Raw genomic sequence first — 27160 nt, 5'->3', positions numbered from 1 at the left:
ATTTACAGGGCTTTGCAACTAAAGTTTTATATGCCTCCTCAGAACAAACATCCTTCTGTTTTACTTGTTTTGCCACAGAGAAAAAGACTATTATTTGCATATCAAACTTATAATTGAATTATTATTATAATTGAATAATTTAGATTCTCTGTACTGGAGAATTTAAGCAGTTTAAGTAGACAGTATTTACAACAACGCAATTGTATTCATTTCAAACCTATCACGTTGGTAACAGAGCAGTCTGACAAAGGGAAATCTTCGTAGCATCAATGTGCTGCATGTTCCCACATCTATTACAAATTCCCATAGGTTTCCACAGGTTGCATTTTCATAATGTGTTCAAGAAACATTTACATGCTGTACTGAGGGACATGGTTTAGTGGGGAAATATTGGTGGTAGGTGGATGGTTGGACTGAATGATCTTGGAGGTCTTTTCCAACCTTGGTGAGTCAACGACTCTACGACAAACCCTAATCTTACCATCACAGACATAATAAAGTACAATACTGTCATGTTTTAAATAAGCCAACCACGCACAACCTGGTTGTAGCATTCTGACAGCAAAACAAAAGCTTGAAAAGCAGATGCTAAATCATTAAGAAGACTAACTTGCTAATTCTAAATGAAAATTTGAGCTGTTATTATTTGTAGTTATGCTAGCTTAAAAATACTGCCCCACTAGATGGCACTCCAGATCGCTGCTGATGCCAGCTGCATTCCTGACATCTGATGTAAAAACTCTGTATTATACAATCTTGTGACTGATAACGTAACTATATATTCGTTTAAAATATAATGAAAAAAAACCACACCTTTTTACACAGTTTCCCAATCCAAACCAGTGCTACCTCCCCTTGTGCTTTAAAAGCAGAGAGTCTCATTTGCCCTTATGACCACCCTGAAATGCTCCACATACGGCGAAAGCAACATTAAGACCCTGGACGAACCAGAAGCCCTTTCCACTCACATTTCCTTAAAGCTGATAGCACTTACTGTGAAAAATGGAAATACCATAACTGGAGCAAGGACGACTTCTCTTTCCACGCAGCTTTTTACCAGTATCTTGAACTTCACGCCTCTCTACGGTTACGCGACAATTAGGATTGAAAGGGATCTGATCAGGAGCTATGTTTAAAATTAGCTCCAGCAGCTGCTTTCCTTTCCAGGTTCAAGTGTCCGCACACTCTGCCAGCTGCCCACTCCATCTCCCCAGCCTGCGTTTCTCAGCAGGTAGACTCTTGGAATATAAAAAACCATTATATCCACACAGCTATTAGATGGAAATGCCCCGCTTGTGGCAACTTATATTTGCAGCCAACGCAAGAGTTGATAGCATTGTAAGAGGGAGCAGATAGCAATTTTGTTCACAATTTATAACACAAGAAAGGAACGCTATGTTGGAGGCCCAAAAGACAAACCCCTCCCTTCAGGTCCCACTCCGTGCCTGGCCCCAGCTTCCTCCTGCAAGAGACACTGTGGTCAGCCTGGGTGGCTGATGAGCTGCTGAGTAGCTTGATACGGATTCTCTTTTTCCATCACAAAGTCAGGATGCTCTGGGTGTAATGTTGCCTGCCTGCAACCCGGTCAGAGCTCCTGCAGACTCCTTGTTTGTGGCCTGCTCTTTCACAGGGTGCCACAGTTCTTGTCAAGAAGCATTTCACCAGGGATCTCATCCACCCATACACAGCCCTGTCCTTGCAAATTCCTATTTTCACCACTAACAAGAACTCTTATTGGTGTTAAACTTCAAGTCTGAGCACATGAAATGGAAATAATTAAGCAAGAAGACAAATCTATTTTGAGTCACCGAGGGAAAACAGCTGCAAGATGTAGGGACATAAGTAAGTCTCAATCTTTTTCCCCTCACTGAAGGGCAGCCTCTCTTATTTACAGAAACACCTCACTCTTTCAATGAAAATCAAAAGGGAAACAGAGAATGCAAAGATAATTTATTCTATCAGATGCTAGAGCTGCCTGAGGTAACGCAGATTGAAATCAGATTCTATGCTTTATTTACACGAAGCAGTGGAGGAATGGTGGGTTCGCATTGTTTTAATAGCCACTGGGTTATTCTGTTACTAATTCAAACACAAGCCATGGCATATTCAGTATGTACTTTGAAATAGAAAGGAACAAACCACACATGTAACTAAATAGCCTGAACATAACGGAAGTACTTCCTCTTCATCTCAAACTCCACTACTTCTGTCTTTAGTGTCCTAAAATCAGGCTCTCTGAAATGTATAGGACCAATATAGGTCCCCATCCCTGGAGGCACACAAGGCCAGGTTGTAGGGGGCCCCGGGCAGCCTGATCTGGTGGGTGCTATCCCTGCTCATGGCAGAGGGTTGGATCTAGATGGGCTTTAAGGTCCTTCCAACCCAAACTGTGCTATGATTCTGTGATTCCATCAAAGTTTGGGCTACGTAACATGACACCAAAGCACTTATAAACAGGAAAACGCCATGAAAAGTTATGTTCCAGTGTATAAATCAACAATAATGGAAATAAACGTCTCAGAATTTACAGGTGGTAACAGACCAGCACAGTAGTAAATAATGAGGATAGGATACAGAGGCTTAGAATCACTGCAGGCTGAGGCCATTCAAAAAGAACAAGAATGCAAAACACCCTTCCCACCCAGCGGAGACAGTGTTTGGTGATTTCATGTCAAACACAGGCAACCTACAATTTGAAAGCAGGCAATTACAGAGTGACCATTCCTTGAAGAAAACAACTGGGGGCAACAGCAGATTATTTCAGTCTCAGTTTTCAGATTAAGGCTGGCCTCTCTGTGAATGACAGCTTTTTGTGAAGCACAAGCCATTGGGCTTTTTTAAAACCATGTCTTTCATCCTAGGAAAGTCACTTTATATCTTGCAAGCTGAATGGAAGCACTGACCTGCCCTCTGGGCTCCTACGACACTTAAAATATTTAAGAGGTGTATGTGCTGAGATACTAAAATGATGTAGATGAAGAAGGCACCAGGCACTTGGAAAAGTTCACTGAAGTACTAATTATAGGGACATACTAATTCCTACCTTTCAGATGTTGAAGAGCAGCCCTGCGCCCAGAAAAGGAGAAATTCTCTGGACAGGTAGCTCAGATCACAGCGGATGCATAAATTGCCCCATAAATGGCTTATATTTACTCTGATCTTTAAATATGTTCCTTATTGATTTTGAAAAGAAATTTGGGATAGTGTAGATCTTCATAAACATGACAGCTGAAGCACAAATGCATCTCCAGCCTTCTACAAATCCAGTAACCAGACAGAGGTTGACCTTTAATTCAGAACTAACCCATCACCTGATGGGGAAAAAAGGATCCCGTGCTCCATCTCTGTAGTGGGTAGGAGCCATGAGTAAGATAAAATAAAGGATAATTCCATGCAAAGACACTGCATTCTCTATTATTTCAGAGAATTAATATTCTGTATCCATATTCATAACATGCAATGAATGGCATCATCACACTATATTCCCTTTCTGGTCACTTTCCATAAGTAATACGCTAAGGAGAGACATGTAGAAAATGTATTTATTTATCTGAATAGGATATTAAAGAAAATCAAAATATATTTAGCCTATCCTTAACAGTATCTATCAGGTAGGATGCATGGCAACAAAATTAAAGATCAATCAATCAACTTGACACACAGTCTTTCATTATGGGCAGAAAGACAGCTCTCTCGTTTGCCGACAATTTCATTTATTTCTGTGAATCTGCTGTCAATCTTCCTTACTCTCTCCCATGCCTCATTTTTCCCTCGACAAAATAGAATCTGATGCAGAGATCAAACACAGACACTGGCTGGACACATGCGCACTGTGTATTTCAGTGAACGAAGAGCTGGAGGACATCCCTTAACAAATCCTTGCCTTCCTATTGCTCTCCTATGGTATTCCTAGCAGAACCTGTCAAGGCATATTCTGCCCTGAGCAGCATGTAACATCGTTCTTTCACCCTGTGAGGAAGTGGAAATGTATTGCAGCACCAAACAGAATGCTTTAGGATAGGGGACATCTGATCACAAAGACATATGAAAGAGCATAGAGCCTCCTCCAGCACCCAACCAGACATGATTCACAGACCAAACTTGGAAATATGAAAGAAAAAGTAAGGCTACAGATGTAGTAATGCACAGCTAACAGCAGAAGTGTGAGCAGCAGATGGGGTCACATCCAGCTCCAGCTGTGCAGGCAATGCATCCAGGGATGCACAGTGCCAGTCTGGGTGAAGGAACTTTGCACGTGCACTGCCAAACAACTGCGGCATTGAAACCAGAATTCTAGGAACCTATGAAACCTGGGGAAGAGTCGGAACAACCAGAGATACAACCAAAATAAATAAATAAATAAATAAATAAATAAAGCACAAATATTGTTCCTATATCCACAATAACTGGAATCCTAGTGTGGATGATACAGGCTGTTCAGGAAGGATGGCAACGAAGGTTAAGCTAGCTGCGTACATTGTGTATGCACAATGCTAGGGACAGCCAAGAACATCAAGAGGAACAGACCACATTTTTGGGTGTGTTGATTCCACTGAGGAAGGACCATTGGTGTTCTCACTGCCCATATGGCACAACGAGGCTCTACAAACAGTTGAACACAGAGAGAGGGGGGTGACTACATCCCCAGCCAGCTCTAGAGCTGCTGTTGACAGAAAGCCAGGCACAGGGCAGGTGCAAGCACAAAGGGCAAAGATGAGGTGTGATGGGCTGCCTTACAGCTAAGGTAAAATAGGCATAGCACAAAATTATGAAACTCAGCTATACTTTAGCAGTACAAAACCTGAAACACCTGAGGAACTTGTTTCTCTCAAAATCTATCTCCTGTTACCAGATCAGGATTATGCCAGGAATTCATGATGTTAAATTTGTAGCAGCAGCGGTTTGCTCGGTGGGCAGGAACATTCCTTTTACAGAGCATTCTCTGATGGGCAGCTGAGGTCTCCCACAGGAATTTGCTGGGAAACACAACTGCAACAAAACCCAGGAGCTTATTCAAATAATGAACCGAATTTCTAACAAGTTGCAAACAGAAGTATGGTAGAGAAAAATGCAGTCACCCTTCTCACGCTTAACTGTGCACCAGGTGTGGTTTTACTCGCACAGGGCCAAATGTAAAATAAGATAACCAAAGCATCTCCCTTTTCCAGCTTGAGGAAGAATCCAACATTCCTCAGGAACAAAACATAGCCTCTTGTATTTTAGGTATTCTAAAGTGTTGACTTACAGTGAAGTTCGTGAGATCCAGTACTTGCAAATTTTCACAACAGATCTTCTGATTTCAAGCTTCTTGATGAAGGAAACCTCACCATGGCGCAAGTTCCCCTTGTACTCTCAATGACAAGGTCAGAGCTACTCCTTGTACTCCCGCTCTGCAGCATAGTGTGAAACCAATTAATTCTTGGCACTGAGTCTACCTGCATAAACATGGCGATCTCACACACTTGCAGCGAGCTGAGCTCCAAGCACACACGGTGTGAGCGGTCATGATCCAACCCCCATTATTTCTGAGGGAACCCACAGGAGGGACCCGCCAAATCGCTTCCTGGCAGCTAATCAAGTCATTGTTTCAAGAGAATGACAAGAGCGGGGTTTCGTGATTCCATCTACACCCAGCTAAATAACGATTACTGTGATCTTGGCATTCATCACGCAAAGCTCTGCAATCTGAATCTGCAGGGTTGAAAAGGTCATCGAGCAATGTGTGTGCATAGATAGGCTGTGTCTACACCGCTACACCGTGTTCGATCCTCAAGCAAGGGAAGCACGGTGCAGATGTTTACTCAGAGACCTGTTCCAGTGCTTTAGCCACAGCCTAATCCCAGCATTAGCAGATCTCAGTAATGAAGTGTTCCATTAGCGTTCCATTAGCAAAGCCCTGTGCTCTGTGCTAGCATCCTACCTCCTTGCAAGGTACCACTAGATGCAAATGTGCTAGCAGACACAATGGTAAGGAACAAAAGACAAGAAAAAGCACAGTGGGAGTTACTCTCTCCTACCTCTCTATTCCAGTGTTCATTTCAATGGCCACCTGCAATCAATGCCACTGCGCCCCATAGAAACCCTCCTCGCTTTATGTCAGTGCTGCTCCATCAGACAATAACAGATTTTGCATTCTTAAGAGTTAGATTGATCCTGCTATGAACGAAACCGTGGGTTTATTAACGACGGAGTACTTAAAGTTTTCCTGTGTGGGTTGCTAAATTTTGTACCTGAATGCAAAAAAGGCAGCAAAATCAATATGACGATTTATACCTGCTGAGCCATTCAAACTTTCATGTATTTAGCTTCTCGACACCCACATTTTCAACACAAATTCTTTCACTGAAACAAAATACCCAGGAACATGAGCCACCAAAACGGAGGCACTGTAAAATCAAATTACCATTGAAGTGTTTTCCCAGCAGCTCACAAAGATCATGAGTCAGATTCCAAAAATACCCTGGGTCTGGCTTCAGAAATTCACCTTCTGATATTATATATAAATTTTGACAAATTTTTGGGGATTCAAATTCTCAAGTTCTCCTCTGCATAAGTTAATAATAATAATAATATTAGTGAAAATTCTTGTATAAAGAAGTAAACCCAAAGTCCTGGCACTACAATAAAAACATCACACTGCACAAGGCTGAAAATACTGCAGTGGGAATTGGTGAGACCACCTGCCCTACCACGATGGAGCGTCCAGAATGACAAGGGCTATTCTGAGTGGTGATAACAAAATACTCAACAACAGGTGGCAAGCTACACGTATTGCAACTTGACCTTACTCTGTTTAAGAATGCTATGCTATCCATCCAACCCAACTACCTGGGTTTGCATTTTTGCATCAATGCAGAATTATGGTCAGCCCAAACTGGAACAACATTGAGAAGCTAAGGTTTCTTGCCATGTCACATTCCAGCACAGGTGTTGCTGTAATTCTGGGTTCCATTTTAATTGAGAGGCTACAAGTGCAGCATGGATTGACGGATGGAATTTAACATGCAGCTACTGCATATATTACAGATGTGATTTTTCAGGGCGGTAACACCATGTGAGAAGAATGGTAAATTAACCCTTAGATCTCTGCAGCTTCTAGTGCTGGGGATCAACCAGTTACATCTACTTACGGCGCCTCTGTGACACACTGCAGTTTTCATCCTTTTAGCCATTAAATACGAGAAAGTGGTACACAAATCAAATGTAAAAAAACACAAAGCAAGAGTAAACTTAAACACTGTCCACTGCATTCAGACAGCATGTCTGACACAAGGCATTATGAAATGTACTGCAGAACAGATCTCACTGCAAAAGCAGTGACCAAAGAAGTCTCAAGGAAAGCAATGAAGAAAATTAGCACACAGGAGCACGTACAGTGCTCCTGTCCCTGTCCAGATGAAACACAAAGAGCAATGCCAATGTAGCACTCTGTGTCTTCCCCATCTTCCACAGCTCCTACAGATTGGTTCTGTATTCATTGCCTACAGGTGCAGAAAGCTACAGCAGCACAACTATGCGACACCATAGCTATGTAATCTCATGTTTACCACTCTCTGAAAAGAAAGTCAAATAAACCACATACAGACAGAAACCTAATTGCCCCTCACTTCTTGATGAAAGTAGACTGAAGTGAGATGCAACACATTATTAGAACATTGTAAATCAGTTTATTTTGGAACAAAGCTGGAATGAATGGCCGGAATGAAGTATCCTCAACAATTTCATCCATACCTTGTCCAGCCCTTCACACAGTCCCTGTGGTGGCCAGTCAGCAAATAGATCATCAGGCACGAGCTCCCTCTCACTTAGCAGCAATAAACATGATGATTTACTATCCCATGACCTAGGGACTTCATGACAAAGTAGCAAGTATCTTCTTACTCAAGGCTCGCAGAAAATTTTAATAAACACATTCCTAAACAGTTTGTAATTGGCACTATGCACGATTCTGTTAGCCATTCAGCATTATGTTTGCACATCTCAGGCTCTGAACGAAAACCTGAGAAGCGGCCTTCACTTCTATGATCAGGGATTAGCAAGCATGCATGCAGATCGATGCATACACATACACACACGTGTACATTCTTTTTCTCATGCTATTGTATTTGGTAGGACCAAATCAAAGTACCACCAATCATCATTATCTTCAGCCAAGCTGTTTTACATACGTTGTTTTTCTCTTTCCAAAGAGCAGTAGAACCAAACGTCACAGGAGCAAAACTGTCTCCCACACTCACTCAGATAAGCATTGTCATGCTCTGAATTCCATGGGAAGGTTGGGGTAAACAGCTCTACAAGGTTTGTACTCCAACGATTGCACAAAAGTGGGGAAAAAAGCATCCCCCAAAGGAAAACCATCAGCTGATGTTTTCCTTAATGCTGCAAACTCTATCTCTGTGTAAATTATACAGCTATCATGGTGTTATACCATGAGGAATTCTTCTGAGTTTTTTTTATTACAATAGAGAGTACGGCCAGAATAACAAACCTGGTAAACACTGACATGTGTTCATCCATAGCAGAAATTCTTTTTAATTTAACTAAATGAGAAAGCAGCAATCATTCAGATTAATTTACATACCAATTTTATATTCTGCATTATTCCAAATTTCACATTTCTCCCACTGACGTCTACTCTCTATATTTCTTTCCTCTTCTTTACTCCTATTTTTTTAGTAGGCCACTACGGAAAACAGGCTCTTGGTGCTGATTTACTGGCTTTAATCACGTGATCCATTGCAAATTCTGGGGTTCATTTCTACACTAAGGCTTTGTTAATAACAATTCTAAAGAGAACAGAAGTATTTTCTTAAGCTACACAAACACACAAATCATTAAATAAACATCTCCCGTGAATAAGTCTTGATTCAGCAAGCCCACAACATACACACACTTCCTTCAATATTAACATTTTAATATGTGATAACTGAACATAACTTTGAGAATTCTTATATACAAAGGCAGCACAGCACTGCACATAAAAAGTGAACGTGGTTTATCAAAGCAAAATTCTCTCTCAATCATCTCTTGGGAGCTTTACCTGAGAAATTTCTTGATCTGTCTCAGTAGTGGTCTCTACTTTTGGAAATATGACAACCTAAACTCACCAGAATGCCTCGTACAACTAAAAGGCAAAGGGGGTAAAAAGGAATTAAAAAAGAGATCTGAATTGTGAAAGCCAGCGCCAGCACATATATTGGGGCACAGTTTTATTCTGCCTACTCATTTCTCTCCTCTTTATCCATGACCCCCTGAAGGCAGGCAATTGAAGACATGTCTAATTAATCTAATTAGCTATATTTACATTTTGACTCAGCCACCTACATCTGCTATAGCAGATACATAGCATTCCCTCCTAAAAAATCCACTTGGTTTTCTTTGAAGTATGCTCTAGCAGTCAGTAGCTTTTCAGCTGTTGGGCACAGGTGGCTCTGAGCATGTCCAAAATACTATCTCCAAAATCACTTTAGTACGACCTTGTAACTATGTAAGAAGTGAGAATTCAGTACAAATACTTCTGGATATCTGCAAGTTCAAAGCTTCGAAAATAGCTGCATAGAACCAAACTTTCTTTTGTCTTAAGAGGGAATTAACAGTACAAGAATGTCAAAGTGCTGAGGCTTTCAGTGAAGTAAGGACTGCAAAATCATCTGGGATCAGGGCTCGCTATATATGCTAAGAAAACATGCAGAAAAAAATATTACTGCAATGACTATTTCTCTATAAATCTCTTATTACCGAAAGCCAAGGGAAAGCACAACTAATACCCATACAATTAGTAAAGCAACACATATCCATGGTACCCACGCAACTGTATCGTGCAAAATGACCATGTTCTAAAACCTTAGTCAACACGCTCTTATTTCTCTTTTAGCATAAAACAAGCCCATTAAACCAGCAGACTGCCTACACATCAATACAGCAATTAAACTCTAACTTTTATTTGCCAACATCTAAGTATTACTGTGGTTTAATTATATCAATATAAAAAAAATCACAAAAATCACAGTGCTGTGTACTTTGAAACATCTCTGGGTGTTGACCGAGTAAAACTTGCTTGTTTTGAAGCTCTGCCTATGAGAATTCTTATGCTTCCATCCTCCAACTGTAGATTTAGCAGCTGTAACAACAGCTGTGCGCATCAGCAGCTGTAAAAGGCAGATGCCAAGATCTAGAAAACAGCTTCACAGTAAATGAAAATAGAGCCTGCAGCAAGTTCTCATGGACTCCTCAATTAGAAGATTTTACCGTGCAACTTAACACCAGCTGGAGATATGATTATTGTACAGTGCTTCAGCTGAACTTGGACTACAGATCTTCCCAACATTGGCTCTCTCTGATTCCATTATGACAGTAAAAAATCCTTTTGCTGTTAAAGAAAAGCAATACTCTGTCACACTGGTATACTAACTCTCTACGTTGGCTCATGTGCTCAATACTTCCATTGGAAGGAAGGCTTTAATATCAAAGAATCATAGAACCCTTAGGGACCTTTAAGGTCATCTAGTCCAACTCCCCTGCAATGAACAGGGAAATGAATTAGAAATAAGTATTACTGGTTTGTATTGCATCAACAAGATGAAATTGAGTGTAAATTCTGTGCATCTTACCAACAGAAGATCATTTTAGTAAGAGAATCATCTAAATAAAATATGGAAATACTGTACAATTTTATCATAATGCTTATACCAAAACTCTATCATAGCAGTGGCTTTGGCCATCAGCAAAGGAGGATGAAAAAAAACAGAACTTGCTTGCACTGGTTCTTAGGGGTCCCTTTAGCTTTCTCAAGGCATTTACAATTCGGAACATGTTTTAGGAACCTGAAAAGTTCTCTAGATTCTTACTGAGCTAAATTTATTAGGATAAGAACACTTGCATCTTTGTTGACTTTGACTGCTGATGTGGGCATTAAGTTACTCACAAGATGCAGCCCACTTATTTCAGTATCTAACTATAGGTTGTGTACCAGATCAGTGAGCTAATTGAAAACACTGCTGATGGTGCTCAAAATTAAAGCAGAATGATAAAAGGAATCAAACGCTGCTGATTTAATGCACTGTCTCTGTCTTCCTCCTCTTCATCTCCACAGTTCATGGAGAGTTCTACAAAATGGCTCAGCCTGCAAAGTAGTAAAGAGAAACACGCAAGAAAATCTTCACCTGGATGAAGATAACATAAAGACACCATTTAAAAAACAACCAAACAAAAAAACCCAGGTCTTTGTGGGAACAAAACAACAGAGACACTGGAGAACACAAGACAGAAATAAACCTCTTGACCCTCCCGCAACCCAATAGATTGTTTGTTTCCCAAAAGAAACAAACAAAAAACCTTCTGAAATACATTTGAGGCATGAAAAAGTACTGTTCTGCTATAGGAACTAATGTACGTGACAAATAATTAGAACAGTGACAGAAAGATACATGAAAACATAAGGAGAGATGTCACGTCTTGAGCATAACCACGCCAGCTTTCACTTCTTCAAAAATAGCCTACGAATTTCAGTGCAGAAACAGGTTATGAACAAAAGATTATAGCATGCAAGGAACAGCTTAACCTTGTTTATTAATTGTGAAGCTCTGAAAATGTAATACCATGAAACGCCAAGCACAGCATCCTTCCCTTACTGCAAATGTGCTGGCAGGGCACATGTTCTACTTCATGGCACACAGAGTAATGATCTGTTACAAGCAGTAATTGTTCCTGCACGTGTATAAAAGCATATTGTACTGTATCCCCAGGAAGATGGCATGTGCTAGAAAGAGAAACAGCAGCAGCTGAGCACTTTGAGTCTTAACAGAAGCTATATGAAAGCAGATGAAGAAATTAAGACCTACCACCTGCAAGTTACCAATACAAAAATCAGTTCTCTGGCTGAAGAACTCACAAATGCCAGATTCTCACCACATGTACTTTAATGTAGGGCTCTCCAATCTTTTTAACTTTTTGTGATCATTCATTCCTACTAATGAGACATTTTTCAGCATGTACAACCAGTATACATATATTTACTGATTTATAATTGACACACATGCACTGCTGAAGTCCTGACATTTTCTTTCCTCACCTCAATGGACAGTGTTACTTACCTCACTCTGAAGACCAACGCTGTAATAGACAGAAGAGCAAAAGCAAGCAAAACAAGCTCTTGTCCCAGGTACTTGCTATGAACATAAACACCGAATTCCGGGAGCTCTGAGCTAGTTACCATACCTAAGATTTTGCTAATGGAGATAAAAAGTCAGCCTTACCGGAGGTGGTGGTGGTGGAGGGGGCCCTCCAGAAGGTGGTGGAGGTGGTGGAGGAGGAGGCGGTGGCGGTGGTGGTGGCACAGGCATCCCTTAGGTTTCTAGCTTCACACAGTTAAGAAAAATATCGCCAAAGTCTGTGTCCTTGACGGGAAGGAAGGGAGGAGAAAGAAAACTGGAAAAATTAAAAAAAAAAAAAAAAAGAGAGAGGAACAAATGTGTTTATGCACTGTAAGCTGAAGATCAGCCAAATTTCTAGCTCTCAGCAGACTGAAGACTTCTGCTCTGCACCGCTTCCAAGACTACAGTAAGAACAGCCTCATTACAGTTATCTGATGACAACAAGCATATAAAGACCAAGCTCACATATTTGGACAAGCGCCATGCATACCAAATGCATAGATGCCAAGCTGTCCAGCTTTAATTATTATGCCTTCCCTTAATCCAGCCCACAGCTCCAAATTGCAATTCTGCAGAGAACTAATCGCAGTCGACCAAATGTAGACACTCCTACTGGGACAAAAACTCTTGATGCCTTTAAATCAGAGGTTTGATGCTCAAAAGATCGAGTAATGAGCTTTGGAGCAAGTCCAGTGACTCTCACAATGTAAAAAAAAAAAAAAAAAAAGAGAGAGAGAAAATGAGACATGGTTGAATAATAAAGAAATAGTTCTACAGATTAGTTTCATTAAATATAGTTCTATTACTACATGGCAGCATATAGGGATCAGACACGTCAAGCACTAAAGTCAAACGTATGTTGTTTTCTGCCATTTAAAAATGTTAACTTTAAACAATTCCTTATTAATACACTGACTAAAAGGACAAATGTTTTCCAACAGACACTAATTTACAAATAGGAGATGGTGAGTATCAACACTCAAAGCTTGTGCAAATGTACCTAAAGCAACACTGGCAGACAGATCATTAACAGTTTGCAGAGTTTGGGTTAAGGACAGAGTTAAGGACTGTATTTCACTTTTGATACAAAGATCCTATAACCAGACTGTATTCGAGGCAAATTTAACTGAATTGTATTGTTTGAGGAAAGACGCAATTTTGCACAGTTTTAACTTTATTGTTAGAGTTTAGATCATTATAGAATCTTCTGTACATACCAAAATAAGCCTGAGTAGCTATTCAAGCTATAATATAGCAAAGACATCACCCAAGACTTCGGCTATCCTTACAACACTAGAATTCACAGTTACTAGAAGCAAGCACTATTAGCCATAATTTTACATAGTACTTGAAAAATTGATGAGACATTGCCACATGCATTGCAATAAATCATAAAAGTCAGGTCAAATGATCCCTGTTCTCTCCTCTTTCCCTTTTCCTCCAACACAAATATACATACATTTCTTGCTTCATGAAGAAGCACACGCTATATTATAGAATCATAGTCATTAAGGTTAAAAAAGATCAATGAGATCACCTAGTCCAACCACCAATGTATCTCACCATGCCCAATGACCATGTCCCTCAGTGCCACAAGCCCACGGTTCTTGAACACCTCCAGGGACAGCGAGTCCACCACCTCCCTGGGCAGCCTGTGCCGCTGCCTCACCACTCTATCTGAGAAGAATCTAACATTGAAACTGAACTTCCCCTGGCAAAGCCATTACCTAAAGTTTTATTGGTAGTTATCTGGGAGAAGAGGCTGACTCTTGCTATAACCTTCTTTCAGTCAGTTGTACAGTGGTGAGGTCTCTTCTGAGCCTCCTCCAGACTGAACAACCTCAGCTCCCTCAGCCACTCCCCCTGAGACTTGTGCTCCGGATACTCCAGCAACAGAAGCGCATCAACTTTGTTGCCCTTTTCTGGATGCTCTGCAGGGCCTCAGTGTCTTTCTCATAATGAGGGAACCACAACTGAACACAGTACTCAAAGTGAGGTCTCAGCAGTGCTTGGCACAAAGGGACAATCACTTCCATGGTCCTGCTGATGGAATAATACTGCATACTGCTGGCTCACGCTCAGCCAAGAGTTGACTAGCATCCCCAGATCCTTTTCTGCTGTGTATCTTTCCAGGGTTCTTGAGACCAAAATGCAGAACCCAGCATCAGGTCTTGTTGAACCTCATACAGGTTGCCTTCGCCTATCGATCCAGCCTATCTAGATCCCTCTGCAGAACCTTCCTCCCCTCAGGCAGATCGACACTTACTCCCAGCATGGGGTCACCTGCAGACTTCCTGAGAGTGCAGTCAGTCCCCTTGTCCAGATCATCTATAAAGATATTAAACAGGACTGGCCACAGAACTGAGCCCTGGGGAACACCCCAGCTGGTGACTGGTCATGCATGTTTTAACTCAGTTCACAAACACATATTCTGCAGCATCCTTCCAACACCAGAGAGAGCTTCCTGACCCAGATGTGTTCTTGTTTTCTTGAAACTCTTATTCACTTTGGACAGATAAAAGAATACATTCTTAGAACTGGTTGCCTCTGTTCCCTGCAGCTCATGTATTTAAAGGCTTATATCTCCCATTTGAGTCATCTCTACATTATGCCAAATGCCCTGTTTTTTAAAAACTACTAGTGGGTGATATTATTCCAGCCCCCGATCATTCCTGTTGCTCTCCTCTGAATACCTCCTAGCTGTACTTCTCGAGTTCTTCAACTCAACTCAAGATTAGGAGAGGCAACAAAATCAAAAGATACGTGCAGCCTTGTTCTCTATCCTAGGAAGTATATGTGAACAATATCCATACAATATGTGACTGTTTTCCTTCTGCTACATCTTGCAAAATCCCTTATGGGAGATCAATCGCAAATTAAATATGCAGAGCCTCTGCAACATTTGCTTTCACCCATGAGAGAATTCTATGCAAAGGACTAACATATCAAAGCACTTAGGAACTGTAAGAGAGTTGGTTGTAATCATTTTAATAATAGCTCAGTGAGGCTTTCCAAGAAAGAAAGCATCACCAGCATCTCCACTGTTCCATCTTCGTCATTGGCCTGTGCAAAATGCTATTATCAGAAGATATCGCTTTTCCTCAATTAAGTCATTCAAAAACATGGACATAAGGAGAATGAGTCTTCCCTCTTAATAACATGTTTCGGGTTACTATCTTCCTACCCTGCAGTACAGGCCTTTGGTCTTCATTAAGGATTTAGATTGGGAAATATGCCCTTAAATCAAATAAGAAAAAGCCCACAGCCCACGCTCCTGCAGCAGGCCATGTGCAAGGCAGCAGGAGGCAACGTACACTGGGGGCGAGCAGCAGTGGGAGAGAGGAAACGGGAATCAGATCTTGGTATTTAGAAGTTGCCCTCTGAAATACAATCCGATGACTTTGCTAGCTGCTTGTCTCACCAGCCCCAACACCAGAACTGATTCCATATGGCCACCAGCAACCCAAAATTCAGGGATTTTTACCATTCACCTCACCGTGTGTCTCATTCACCCAGCCTGAATTCTCTTGCTGAGTGACACAGGAGAAGAATACATTTTGGGGGACTATAATGCATGATCCCTGAATGAAATATTGGAGATGCCATACAGATTTCCCTCCCTCCATGCTGTTCCAAATCCCCTACAAATGAGCTATCCCTTCTTTCAGAATGCGGTGCATGGCATTAAATCCAGCTGGTGACTGGTCACAAGCGGTATTCCTAAATCAGTCAGTACTGGGGCCTGTCTTATTTAATATCTTTCTTTATTGATGATTTGGATGAGGGAATTATGCACACCCTCAGTAAGTTTGCAGGTGACACGAAGTTGGGGCGGAAAGTGCTGGTCTGCATGGGAGTAGGAAGGCCCTACAGAGAGACCTGTATAAAACAAATCAATGGGCTGAGGGCAACGGGATGAAGTTCACCAAGACCAAGAGTAAAAGTCCCGCTCTTTATCCAAAACACCACCAAGCAACGCTACAGGCTTATTGTAGAGTGGCTAGAAATCTGCACGGAGGAAAAGGATCTGGGGGTGATGGTCAACACTTGGCTGCACCAAGCAGTGTGCACATGAACCAGCAGTGTGCTCAGATGGACAAGAAGTCCAATGACATCCTAGCTTGTATCAGAAATACTGAAGGACCAGGGAGATGATTGTTCCCCTGTACTCAGCACTAGTGAGGGTACTCCTTGAGTGCTGTGTTCAATTTTGGACTCCTCAATACCAGACTGACATTGAGGTCCTAGAGGGTGTCCAGAAAAGGGCAACAAAGCTGGTAAAGGGTCTGGAGTATAAGTCTTATGGAGAGTGGCTAAGGGAAATGGGGCCAGTCTGGAGAAGAGGCTCAGGAGAGATGTTATTGCTCTCTACAACTACCTGAAAGGAAGTTGTGGCGAGGTGGGGGTCAGCCTCTTCTCCCAGGTAAAAGCAAGAGGACAGGAACAAATGGCCTCAAGTTGTGCCAGGGAAAGTTCAAGTTGGATATTAGGAAGAATTTCTTCCCAGAAAGAGTGACGAATTGCTGGAACAGCCCGCCCGAGAAGCAGCGGAGTCAGTGTCCCTGGAGGGGTTTAAGGAAGGGGTAGATGTAGTACGAAGGGACCTAGTTTAGTGGGTAGTTGGTGATCTTAGATGTCTTTTCCAGCCTTAATGATTCAATGGTTCAGAATTTGCTTACATCTGTAAAACTTTCCTCTCCCAATGAAAAAAAAAAACAACTTATTAAAAATATCATACGTGAACAGATACGTGAACATGCTGGATGAACCAATCCTCCTCCTTATTTCCACATTGCTACCCAAACTGCAAGAGTCAGGAAAGCTTATTTTAAATGTAGATGAATTTGTACTTGGAAGCGTGGAGTCTGATTTATCCCTGAGGGACATAAATAAAAAGATAAAGTCATTTGATTTTAAAAAGTTGGCAATAAGTAGAGGCGAGAAATCACGAGTGATTAACCTCACTTGCTCAGGCCAAAAGTAATGTAAATCCTCCCTTCACTTCCATGCCATCAAACAGAATCAGGCCCAACAATCTCAAAATTTATTGCAAAAAAAAAGGAAAACCTCAAGATCTGCCTTTTCTAGTCCACCTCCCTACAAAAGCAAGGTTGTACAGTTTTATAGTGTTTTCTGAAGTCTAATTTTAGATGTCCCAAATAATGTAGCTTGTATTATTTCCCTTGGGAAGTTCATTCACAGTCAAATAATTTTCAGTTGAGACTGTCTGACATTCAGCCTAATTTCTGCTTTCCTTAATTTGATCCTGTTTACACTTCACTGCAGATGGCTCTACCCTGTAACAAGCAAAAGTTTCCTCTACCCCTCAATATCAGTTCTGTGAAACATTAGAATTATAATTCAGAAGCACATTTGCAGGTACTTGTTATTCTTTTCAGCTGTTTTGCTCCTTACAAGTCATCCCATCAGTCACTGAGCATTATTACTGTTCTCTGATCTATAAATACTTGCTCTTTCTTTTGTCCTCTTGGTAATGCTAACACTAAAGTTGGTAATTTCAGGTGTCACAGACTGTTCTCTTCTTCTTTTCACAGTACATGGTTGAGTAACTGCTGGGTTTAGGAACCACAGCAATCCTCAGTGCACCAAATTCCTGATGTCCCAAAGTTATCACCCAGATTTTCCTTTTGAAATGGAAGACAAGACAGAGCAGATGCAGATTTTCCTTCTTCAGTACCTGCTCTCTCAGTTCTGTGTTAGGTTCACCTGCACCCAACTCAATGCACCTGCCTATGCTTTTATACAGATTTGGTCTCACTTTGCCTGCCAACCAGACATATGCAAGCTCTGATTCAAAAGCTTCCCAAAGATATCCTTCTAAAGTATCGCTGCCATTGAGCTCACCTTAAGCCAAAGTCCTCCTGGGATCCTGACACCATGAAGGGCAGCAGCGTGGTGTTTGGAGAGCTGCTGCCACCCCTACTATCACACTGAAGTCCTGCAGAGCATCATCATGGGTCTGTCCACAAGGACTGTACCAAAATATGTCACTGGTCATAGAAGGGCGAGGCGCAGAAGAGCCGTAACTCCACTTTAGAACAATGCTGAGAAGCAGAAAAGATAAAGGGAAAAATAACAATTATTTCAATATCTGTGGTACGCAACATAAAATTATTTCTAAATTAGTACCTTTTCCTTTTAAAAACAAACAGTGGTTATAGCCTTTCAGTGGTAAGGTCATTGTGATACAACAACACGGCTGGATGAAAATTCAACCCTTCCAATCAATATGGGAAAGAACTGAATAACAACAGAGTTACTATTACAGGACTTACAACCATTGCAACTGCGCATTCTGAGTTAGGAAATTCAGATGGGGGGAAATTTACAGGTTTTTGCATAATAATGAAAGCTAAGTTGAAGACTATATTGGTGTGTAGGAAAGTTCATCTATGACATTGATCTTTCTTTGTTGATTAAAAACCGAAGCATAAATGTGGACCACAAACCCTGCCTCTAACTTTTAGCCATCATTTACGCAGTCATATATGATTTCTCAACCATACTGTTCTGAATTCAGTCTTTTAAGTCCTCCAACCTCAACAAAAAATCACACAAGAGAAACAGCACCAATAAGCATCTGTTCAGCTTTCATGATCTGTGAGATGAATCGTGCCCACACTTGTTCTTCTCAAACATCACTGAAGAACAGCTGAAGTTCCTGGTACAAATACACCACAAATGTTTTAATTCCAGCGTAACACATGTAGAGGCAGAACAGGGAGGGAACAGAGAAGAGCATATGTGTGCTACAGACATTAATTTTTTAGCTACTACTATCATGCAATTGGAAATTACTCAGAAAAAGCTTCAGCTTGGGATGAACCATGTTAGATTTTAATTATGACCAAAATCAAACCAAGTCACACCAGTTCTTCCTACCGTTCTCAGTGTGAATGACTTTCTGTGCTTAGAAGACAAAACTAAAAGAGAATCAAAGCAGAGCCTCTGAGTATCCTCACAGCCTCTGTTCTCTCTGCAGAAACAAACCTGCCTGCAAAATACTCAACGGGTTCTGCTTTATTTGAGAGATTTAAGAGCTGCACAAAAGCATGAAACTTACAGTTTTCTTTTGTACCTTACTAGAAATGCAAGCTCTCATATGCATACCTAGCAGCTTACTATCCATACTTTAAGACAGTCAGAGGTAAATTTCCACAGCTGAATTAAAAAATACTTGAGTCTTTAACCATTTCCTAACAGACCATACCTTGGATTGTACAGTTTATGAGAAATTTTTGCTCCCCATCTCCATTTACTTTTATGCAACCAAAAGGAGAATCTGGCTTTTCCACTTACACTGCAATGCGCTAACCATGGGGACTCTTCCTCCATTTAATACCTGATGAAACACTCTTAGGAAGCATTTGCCTATGCAGGGTCTGTGGAATTGTCTGACTGCACATAACAGTACTTGGAATTTAAGCCTAGCAATGACAGTAAATCCTCCTCAGCATGGAATACTTCCACCAGGCATGATCCAAATAAGTGCTACATTCCAACCCCCAGCCCCCCTCCCCCTCTTCTTTTTCCTGCCCGAGAAAACAAACCTACAGAGTGCAACTCTTGTCCTGCCAGGAGCCTGATAACATTGCAACTAACCAGCCAGGACTGAGCTAGTGCAGATTACAGGAATCTGAAGACGCCTTGCTTCCATGTGTGCTGAGGGCAGATATCTCTGCTGGGTTCCCCATGGTGCTGAGGCTACAAATTAAAGTGCTGTGTCTTGACAAATCTTCCTTCATAGGCAAAGCTGCGCGTATGACTTCATATTCCCTATACATGACTGTTTTAGGGTGTAGTTTCCTGTGCTCCGTGGGGATCTACCATAGAAGAATGATTGCTGTAATACACCAGAATATGAGAATTTGTCATCCTCTTTAAATCTGGAGTAAGGGAACAGAACTATGTTTAAGAACAAAAAATGAATTATGCTCACAGTATTACTAACCCCAGGTTAAAGAGCTCAGAGAGACCAAGGTAGATGAGAAGCAATTAGGACTGGCACAAAGACTTAACTTTACAAAGGAAGCAATTTATACAAAGGTTTCCTTTAAATGCACTGTATCATCCACACAAAGACAGGCCGTATTTCGCTGCCAGATTTATAAACAATGGTGAATTTGATATACAGTCATTAGCAAAGTTAATCATTGGCCTAAGCTAAATAAAGAAAGTGCGACTCAGTTGAAGTTCAAGGTCAATGCCACATTATGAAGATGACTGGTTACTTTTATACTCTCCAAGTGTTTCAGTATGAACAGCCCTGGAGACCTTTCAGTACAGACAACCTCATGTTCCAAGTTACACCTCAAAATTCTGTGATCTCTGCAGAGAAGCAAACTCTATGTTTTAATAATATATATTAATTTACAATTATTCACGTAGTATTCAGAGATTTGAAAGGTAAACATGCATAATAAATGCTTTCCATCAAAGAAATTCCTACAGTTGTTTAATCAGTTCTCCTATCAGAAGAAAGTTTGGCCTTCTAATTAAATAGTTAGCATTAGAATAAAGGGCAGTATTTATAATGTTGCTTATTTAAAAGATTTGAAATATACAGCTCAACAAACATCTGTTTTCAAGCACCAGTCAAGCGAGAAGAATTTGCAAATGTGGATGCTAGAGGACTCCGGGATTAAGGAAATCCATGTCTCAAATCAATCTAAAGTTTAGTGCTCAACCATACAATCCTACAACCACCTAATTGTTAAGGTTGGAAAAGAACGTTAACATAATTTAGTCTAACTACAGACTTATTCCTCCACGCCCACTGACCATGTCCCTCAGTGCCACATCCCCACAGTTCTTGAACACCACCAGGGATGGTGAGTCCACCATCTCCTTGGGCAGCCTGTGCCACTGCAGCACCGCTCTTTCTGAAAAGAATTTTTTTCTAATATCCAACCCAAACCTTCCCTGGTTCAACATAAAGCCATTATATCTTGTTTTACTGCTAGTTACCTGGGAGAAGAGGCCAGCTCCCACTTTGTTATAGTAGAATCACAGAATCACCAAGGTTGGAAAAGACCTAAAAGATCATCCAGTCCAATCATTCAGCCATCATCAATAGTTCTCACTAAACTATGTCCCTCAACAAAACATCCAAACACTCCTTGAACACCTCCAGGGTCGGTGACTCCACCACCTCCCTGGGCAGCCCATTCCACTGCCTAACCACTCTTTCAGAGTAGTAGTATTTCTTAATGTCTGGCCTGAACCTCCCCCGGCACAGCTGGAAGCCATTCCCTCTAGTCCTATCACCAGTTACAAGAGAGAAGAGGCCAACCCCTAGTTCACTACAACCTTCGAGTAGTTACAGAGGGTAATAAGGTCTCCCCTGAGTCTCCTCCAGACTGAACAAGCCCAGTTCCTTCAGCCGCTCCTCATAAGGCCTACACTCCACATCCAGTGGTTCCCTCTTTTCCCTCTCTAACCTATTTTCAGTGGTAAAAATGCTAGCGCTGATGCACTGACCAAGTGAACTGCATTCTTACACATTCTTCCTTTCCTGCTCGTTCGCCAATCCTGCTGAAACCCCTGCTTCATTTTAATGACATAACTGACAAACTCATCTTAGATATTCCTCACAGCAATGCAAGGCTTACATACTCACATGTAAAAGGTATATAAACCCCCATGTTACTAAGGAAGACGAGCTAAACTATGTTGCAAAAGAGTTGTATTTTACATACTTTAATTCAGTGTCCTAAAATAAATAAAATGCAAACTGTTTTATGTCTCGTAAAGTGTCATGACCATATTTTTTTATAAGGAATAACAAGGTGTGAAGTCAACTCCCTGCAGAACTGCAGATAAAGGACACTTTGATTTGCCAACCCAGTTCTGAATTCCTAGTCAAACAAAGTTCTCAAAGGAAGCAATCTGAGTTTTATTAAATTGAAGATTTAGCCCTTCAGTTCATGAAAGGGCTTGAGTTACAACTCTTCGTTAAAAACATCACATTCAGAGCGGACAATGCAACGGATATCTACACATACATACAGAATAAGCAATGAATTCTAGACATCCAAAAATAGTCAACTTCCTTTGTTGCCTGCTGAGGAGGGAAAGTAATTGAAGGGGATTAACTGACAGCTGAAGATTATTTGAAATTGCACCTTCACAGGAATGAAGGAACAGGGTGTTTTTTCACAGTTTTCCCTCCTCTGAACAAGCAGATTCATTTACAGAGCAAAAGACTAATGACAGAAAGAGCTCTCATGAACACTTCCAGTGCAGCCAGTATCTCCTACCATCACTGTAAGCAGGAACAAGAGAGGACTCGCTTAAACTAACTCTGGTATCAAGTTTTATGCTGATTTGGGGCTCCAACATTTGCTTCAACCACTCTGGATCTTTTCTCTCTTGTTTTCCTTCTGCGAAAATCTCTCTTCTTTCCTAGTGGTTTACTGGTCTCTCCATTCCCCTCCCCACTTCTATCCTTCTTTATCTTTGCACCCTTCACCATTCACCTCCCCTGTTGCCTGTTGCTGATGCCCACCAGACAAACGGAGCCAATTAATTTACAAGGTTGAGTTGTCTGCCTTGGAGAAAGAAATACGGCACACGTTGCACAAGTAAATAACCGTGCACTGGCAACATCAGATGTTTGGCACTGATTGCTAATACTGAGAAATACAGAAGAAATGCAGAAGGCTGACCTGTCTGTGAAAGGGAAAAGTGATCCTGTCAAGTAGCAGAAATGTGATTTCTAGTGAGGAAATGTATCCTGAGTACAGTAGATAAGTCTTAACGCCAAATACAAAACTTTATGTGATTGTCCCATAGCAGATTGGAATACAGGAAGGAAAAACAAACAAACAAACCCAGGAAAGAAACACGCTGGGCAAAACAACTGAGACATACACACTGCAGCTATGCAGAGCCTCTGCAGCTCCTGCTACACTGCTACAGCTTTTTAAAAGCAAGCTCAGATATCCCTACAAAGCATGGCACTATTCTTCCGCCAGTTCAGTCAATGTAGATTCATGATCACTTGATCCAAGTTTTTTTGTTGTTGTTGTTGTTTTGTGTGTGTGTTCTTATTTTTCTCACCCCACAACCTACTTCTGTATAATCACTTTGCTACGTCATTATTTCAGGGCTAAAGAAGATTGCCTTCTGCAGTAAGGATCCTGTTAGGTCCACACCTGTCACTCCCACAGTACACTACAGTCTCCATCCACTCTGTCAGTTTACTGATTTAGGGACTAATCTATCCCTGGTTAATTTTTATGCTCAATTTTCCACTGTTTTCAGTAGGATTGATGTCAGTTCTTAAGGCTTCATTCTGAAAACCCAAGCAAATAACAAGCTGAGGTTGCACAAGTAACATCCCTAAGCACGTTGTGTTGTTTGTGCTTGCACAACTCATCATTCAAAGCATCTTTCTGACCAAATCCTAGATAGAATTGGGCAGATGTTTTTGAAGTGATTCATGCATCCCCAAGAGAAGCAAACTTTCCTCCCAAAAACAAGTTACTCAAACATGCGCTGTTTTCCTCATACGTAAGCCTGGCTTGCCTTCCCTCCTCCTCGTGATTTTCTACTCATAGAATCAAAGAACCATTAAATAATTCAGGTTGGAAAAGACCACGTTGGTCTAGCCTAACGGGTGACCCTCCACCACCACACTCACTAAACCGTGTCCCGAAGTGCCACATCTACTATTCAACTAACACAGCAGATCTACAGGCTTTGTACCGATACTGTGCTTTTTTACTTTTCTTCTTTAGCACACGATAAAGGCATAACTGACTTGGACAAAAGCCCCCAACCTGCCATGGGTATTTTATATGCAGTCAGCTGTGTTGGTGTATGAAATTTTCACTGTACAAAATGATGCCAGATAGGAAAGCAATAACATAATACCTTTTGGACACAAAGATTCAAAGGAGGAACAAAAGATCCCAAGACCTCCATTGTGAGCTGCTGCCATACTCTGCACTCCTCATTCTTCCTTTTTTCTTTTTCTTTGTTATTTATAATGAAGAGAGTACATGATATACTAACAAGAAAAAAGCTAAATGGTACCAAGTCATTAACAGAGCTGCTTATAGTTAGTGAAAAGGAATGACACAAAGGGGTTAGTATCTCTAAACCCATTCATTCACTTTGTTCCTCATTTGGAAGGAAGCATTTTCCCCTTATCTTATGAATCAAGCACAAGCACTGTAGTTTCTAGCCAACTCTTTAGTTTATGGAGAAGGACAATTGCAATTGCCACAATGTTAATGATGGATAAAGCATATCCATTACTTAAGAACTGCACGACAGACACGGGGTAGTTTTCTTAGTGTCAAAACTGAGCAAATGTTTTCCTGCTGAACTGTCTGTTTTTTGGATTTTAATGAATTTTATCTTGTAGGAACCACCCATCCAGTTTCCCTATGTTTTTCACTTTGTATTATCACTCATATTGGAGCTACAGAACAGCTATTTTGTTACTCTCCTCTGCTCAGCTGGGCTACAATATCACACAATCATAGAATGGCTTGAGTTGGAAGGGATGGCAACCATCATCCTGTTGCAACCCTCAGCCACAGGCAGGGCTGCAACACACCAGTTTAGGCTGCCCAGTGCCCCATCCAACCCGGCCCTGAGCACCTGCAGGGATGGGGTAGCCTGTGACAGTGCCTCACCACCCTCTAAATAAATTCTAACATCCAACTTAAATCACCCCTCATTTTGTTCAAGACCCTTCCCCTGTGTGCTATTACTGCTAGACCATGTGAAAATGCAGTCCTCCTCCTGCTTATAATCTCCCTAAATGTACTGGAAAGCTGCAATGAGGTCTCCCTGGAGCCTTTTTTCCTCCAAATTAAATAAGCCCAGCTCCCTCAATCTTTCCTCACAGGAGAGGTGCTCCAGCCTTCCAAGCATCTTCATAGCCCTCCAAAAGCTCTGCATCTTCCTTGAGCTGGGGACCTCAGGCCTGGATGCTGTTTTCCAGATAGCATCACCGATGTCACCACTCTCCTCAAGGTGACCTCTTAACAGTGGTCAGCAATGACACAGGGTCAATGCAAAGAAAAATCAGCTTTCCAATGATCTTGTTCAAAGGAGAGCTATTTCTGGTAATCTAAAGGAAATCCATCTCAGCTGTTGTCTGAATTACCAAGGCACGAAAACATGCTTTTCACATCCTTATGAACAGTCTTTAGTTGTCTCACATATTTTCATAGCAGTCCAAAGGTGTCTTTACAGCTGTTGTGTATAATACTGAATGAGGTCGCTTAATGATACTCAGAAGTCCACTTAAGGTGGACATATTCAAAAATATACAAATTGGTCCAAACATTCACAGTTGGTGATACAAAAGTGCAAGTCCAGAGAAGCTGTGGTGCTCCATCTCCAAAGGCACTCCAGACCAGGTCAGATGGGGCACTGGACAGCCAGAGTGTTGGTTGGCAGCCCTGTCCATGGCTGGGGGTTGGAACTGAGTGATCTTTAAGGTCCTTCCAGCTCAAGCCATTCTATGATTCTCTATGATATTCCCTTTCTGAGCCGGAAGCCCTGAGGACATCTTTCTGCTTGCTAACACAGCACAATTTACATCACCGGTCACCCTGGTTACAAAGGCACAGGACAATCTCGATGCAGAGATATCAGAGATTAATAAGTAACTGTGAAGTCCCATTAAGGTTCTGCTCCTATCATTTCATTTTCAGTAAGCTTCAGTCTTTCAAGGAGCATAACTATTTCCTGTAAGAGCACAGGCTGAGGAAGATCTCTAAGAATAACAGCAAGTACTGAAGACTTTTAGTCAGAAGAATTTATTAGATATTATATTTAATGTATATATTTAACTATTAATTTTACATATACTTTGGAAGAAGTCAGAAATTTACATCAGGGCACAAGAGAACCATTTCTCCACCATTTTCCTGAAGCAATCACCTGCTTCAATTTTTCAGCTGATTCATTAGACCTCTAAATGAATGGCTTCAAATACCTACATAACAATGTTCAGTGCTTACACACATCCAGGATCAATCAGCTACATATGTCCAGGGGAAGAGAGCTGAAGTGACCAAGACCCATCTCACCTGAGCAGAACTTGCTACCAAGCAGAGAGACAAAAAGCTTCCAGAGTAAGAGATTCTACTGAAAACCATCCATTTCCTGTAGGTAGGTTCTGACTTATGAAACACACAAAGAATTTTGATGCCAGTTCTTTCTGTGCTTCACTTTGGAGCTGGAATAAGCTTAAAATATTAAACCTCGGTTGATATTTTAATATCATTTAACATATTTGAAGTTAAGATATTAAATCACGTGTTACTTGGCTTTAACACTTTCACCACTCATGTCTTAAAATGTGCCAATACTCTATTTGTTATGACTTCCATACTGTTTTTAGTTCAAGGTCTTCCTTCCAGAGGACAATTATTTCCCAAAATACTGACCTCATCACCCCCTCCAAAAAGTGACTCTTTTCAAGTACAAAGAGCATCTATTAGCATAAATATACTAGAATCTGTTAAGATGAGATATTCAGCAAGCACTGCTGACTTTTATGGTGTGGTTACTGCCATGTTTTGATTTTACAGCTCAAAAAAGATATCTAATTACTTTGTGCAAGTCTAATAGTAATCATAAACACATCATTGCATGGCCCTTCCTGATGTACTGCAGCAACTGAAATGCTTCAGGATCTTCACGTGTTAGTTTATCTATATTTCCTTTTGGAAGAGCCATTAGAGACAGAGAGAGAGAAGAAAAAAGCAGTTGCTTTGTATTATACTCCATAGTTTGATAAATGCAGTGTATGCTGCTCTTTCCAGTGCAGAGTCAGAACTGCAAGTGCAAGTTGATCTTTCTCAGGAACAGAGTCAACCCGGGAACGATCTGAATGTTGATTTCAGCTCTGTACCTATCCTCACATGACCAAAGTCTGAATCTCATGACTCTAACTCACATTCTGGCATCATCTAAAGCAAAACATCCAAAGCACTGTCAGTGAAACAACACACACTTAC

At 41.1% G+C, this 27160-nt stretch overlaps 1 protein-coding gene across 1 annotated transcript in view; it reads right to left on the bottom strand.

Annotated features, from left to right (window-relative positions):
* The window catches only part of WIPF3 (WAS/WASL interacting protein family member 3), a 38060-nt gene that overhangs the window by 9487 nt on the left and 1413 nt on the right, over positions 1-27160 (bottom strand). Inside the window, exons 2-3 of the mRNA XM_072330669.1 lie at positions 18018-18217; positions 12255-12426 (exon numbers count right to left, since the gene is read on the bottom strand). Of these exons, the coding sequence (XP_072186770.1) occupies positions 12255-12341 (87 nt within the window). The 5' untranslated portion in view covers positions 12342-12426; positions 18018-18217. The remainder of the gene's footprint in view (positions 1-12254; positions 12427-18017; positions 18218-27160) is intronic.

This window comes from Excalfactoria chinensis, chromosome 2, assembly GCF_039878825.1.
Source record: "Excalfactoria chinensis isolate bCotChi1 chromosome 2, bCotChi1.hap2, whole genome shotgun sequence".
Taxonomy (NCBI): Eukaryota; Metazoa; Chordata; class Aves; order Galliformes; family Phasianidae; genus Excalfactoria; species Excalfactoria chinensis.
This window is presented reverse-complemented; position numbering and strand designations above follow the sequence as displayed.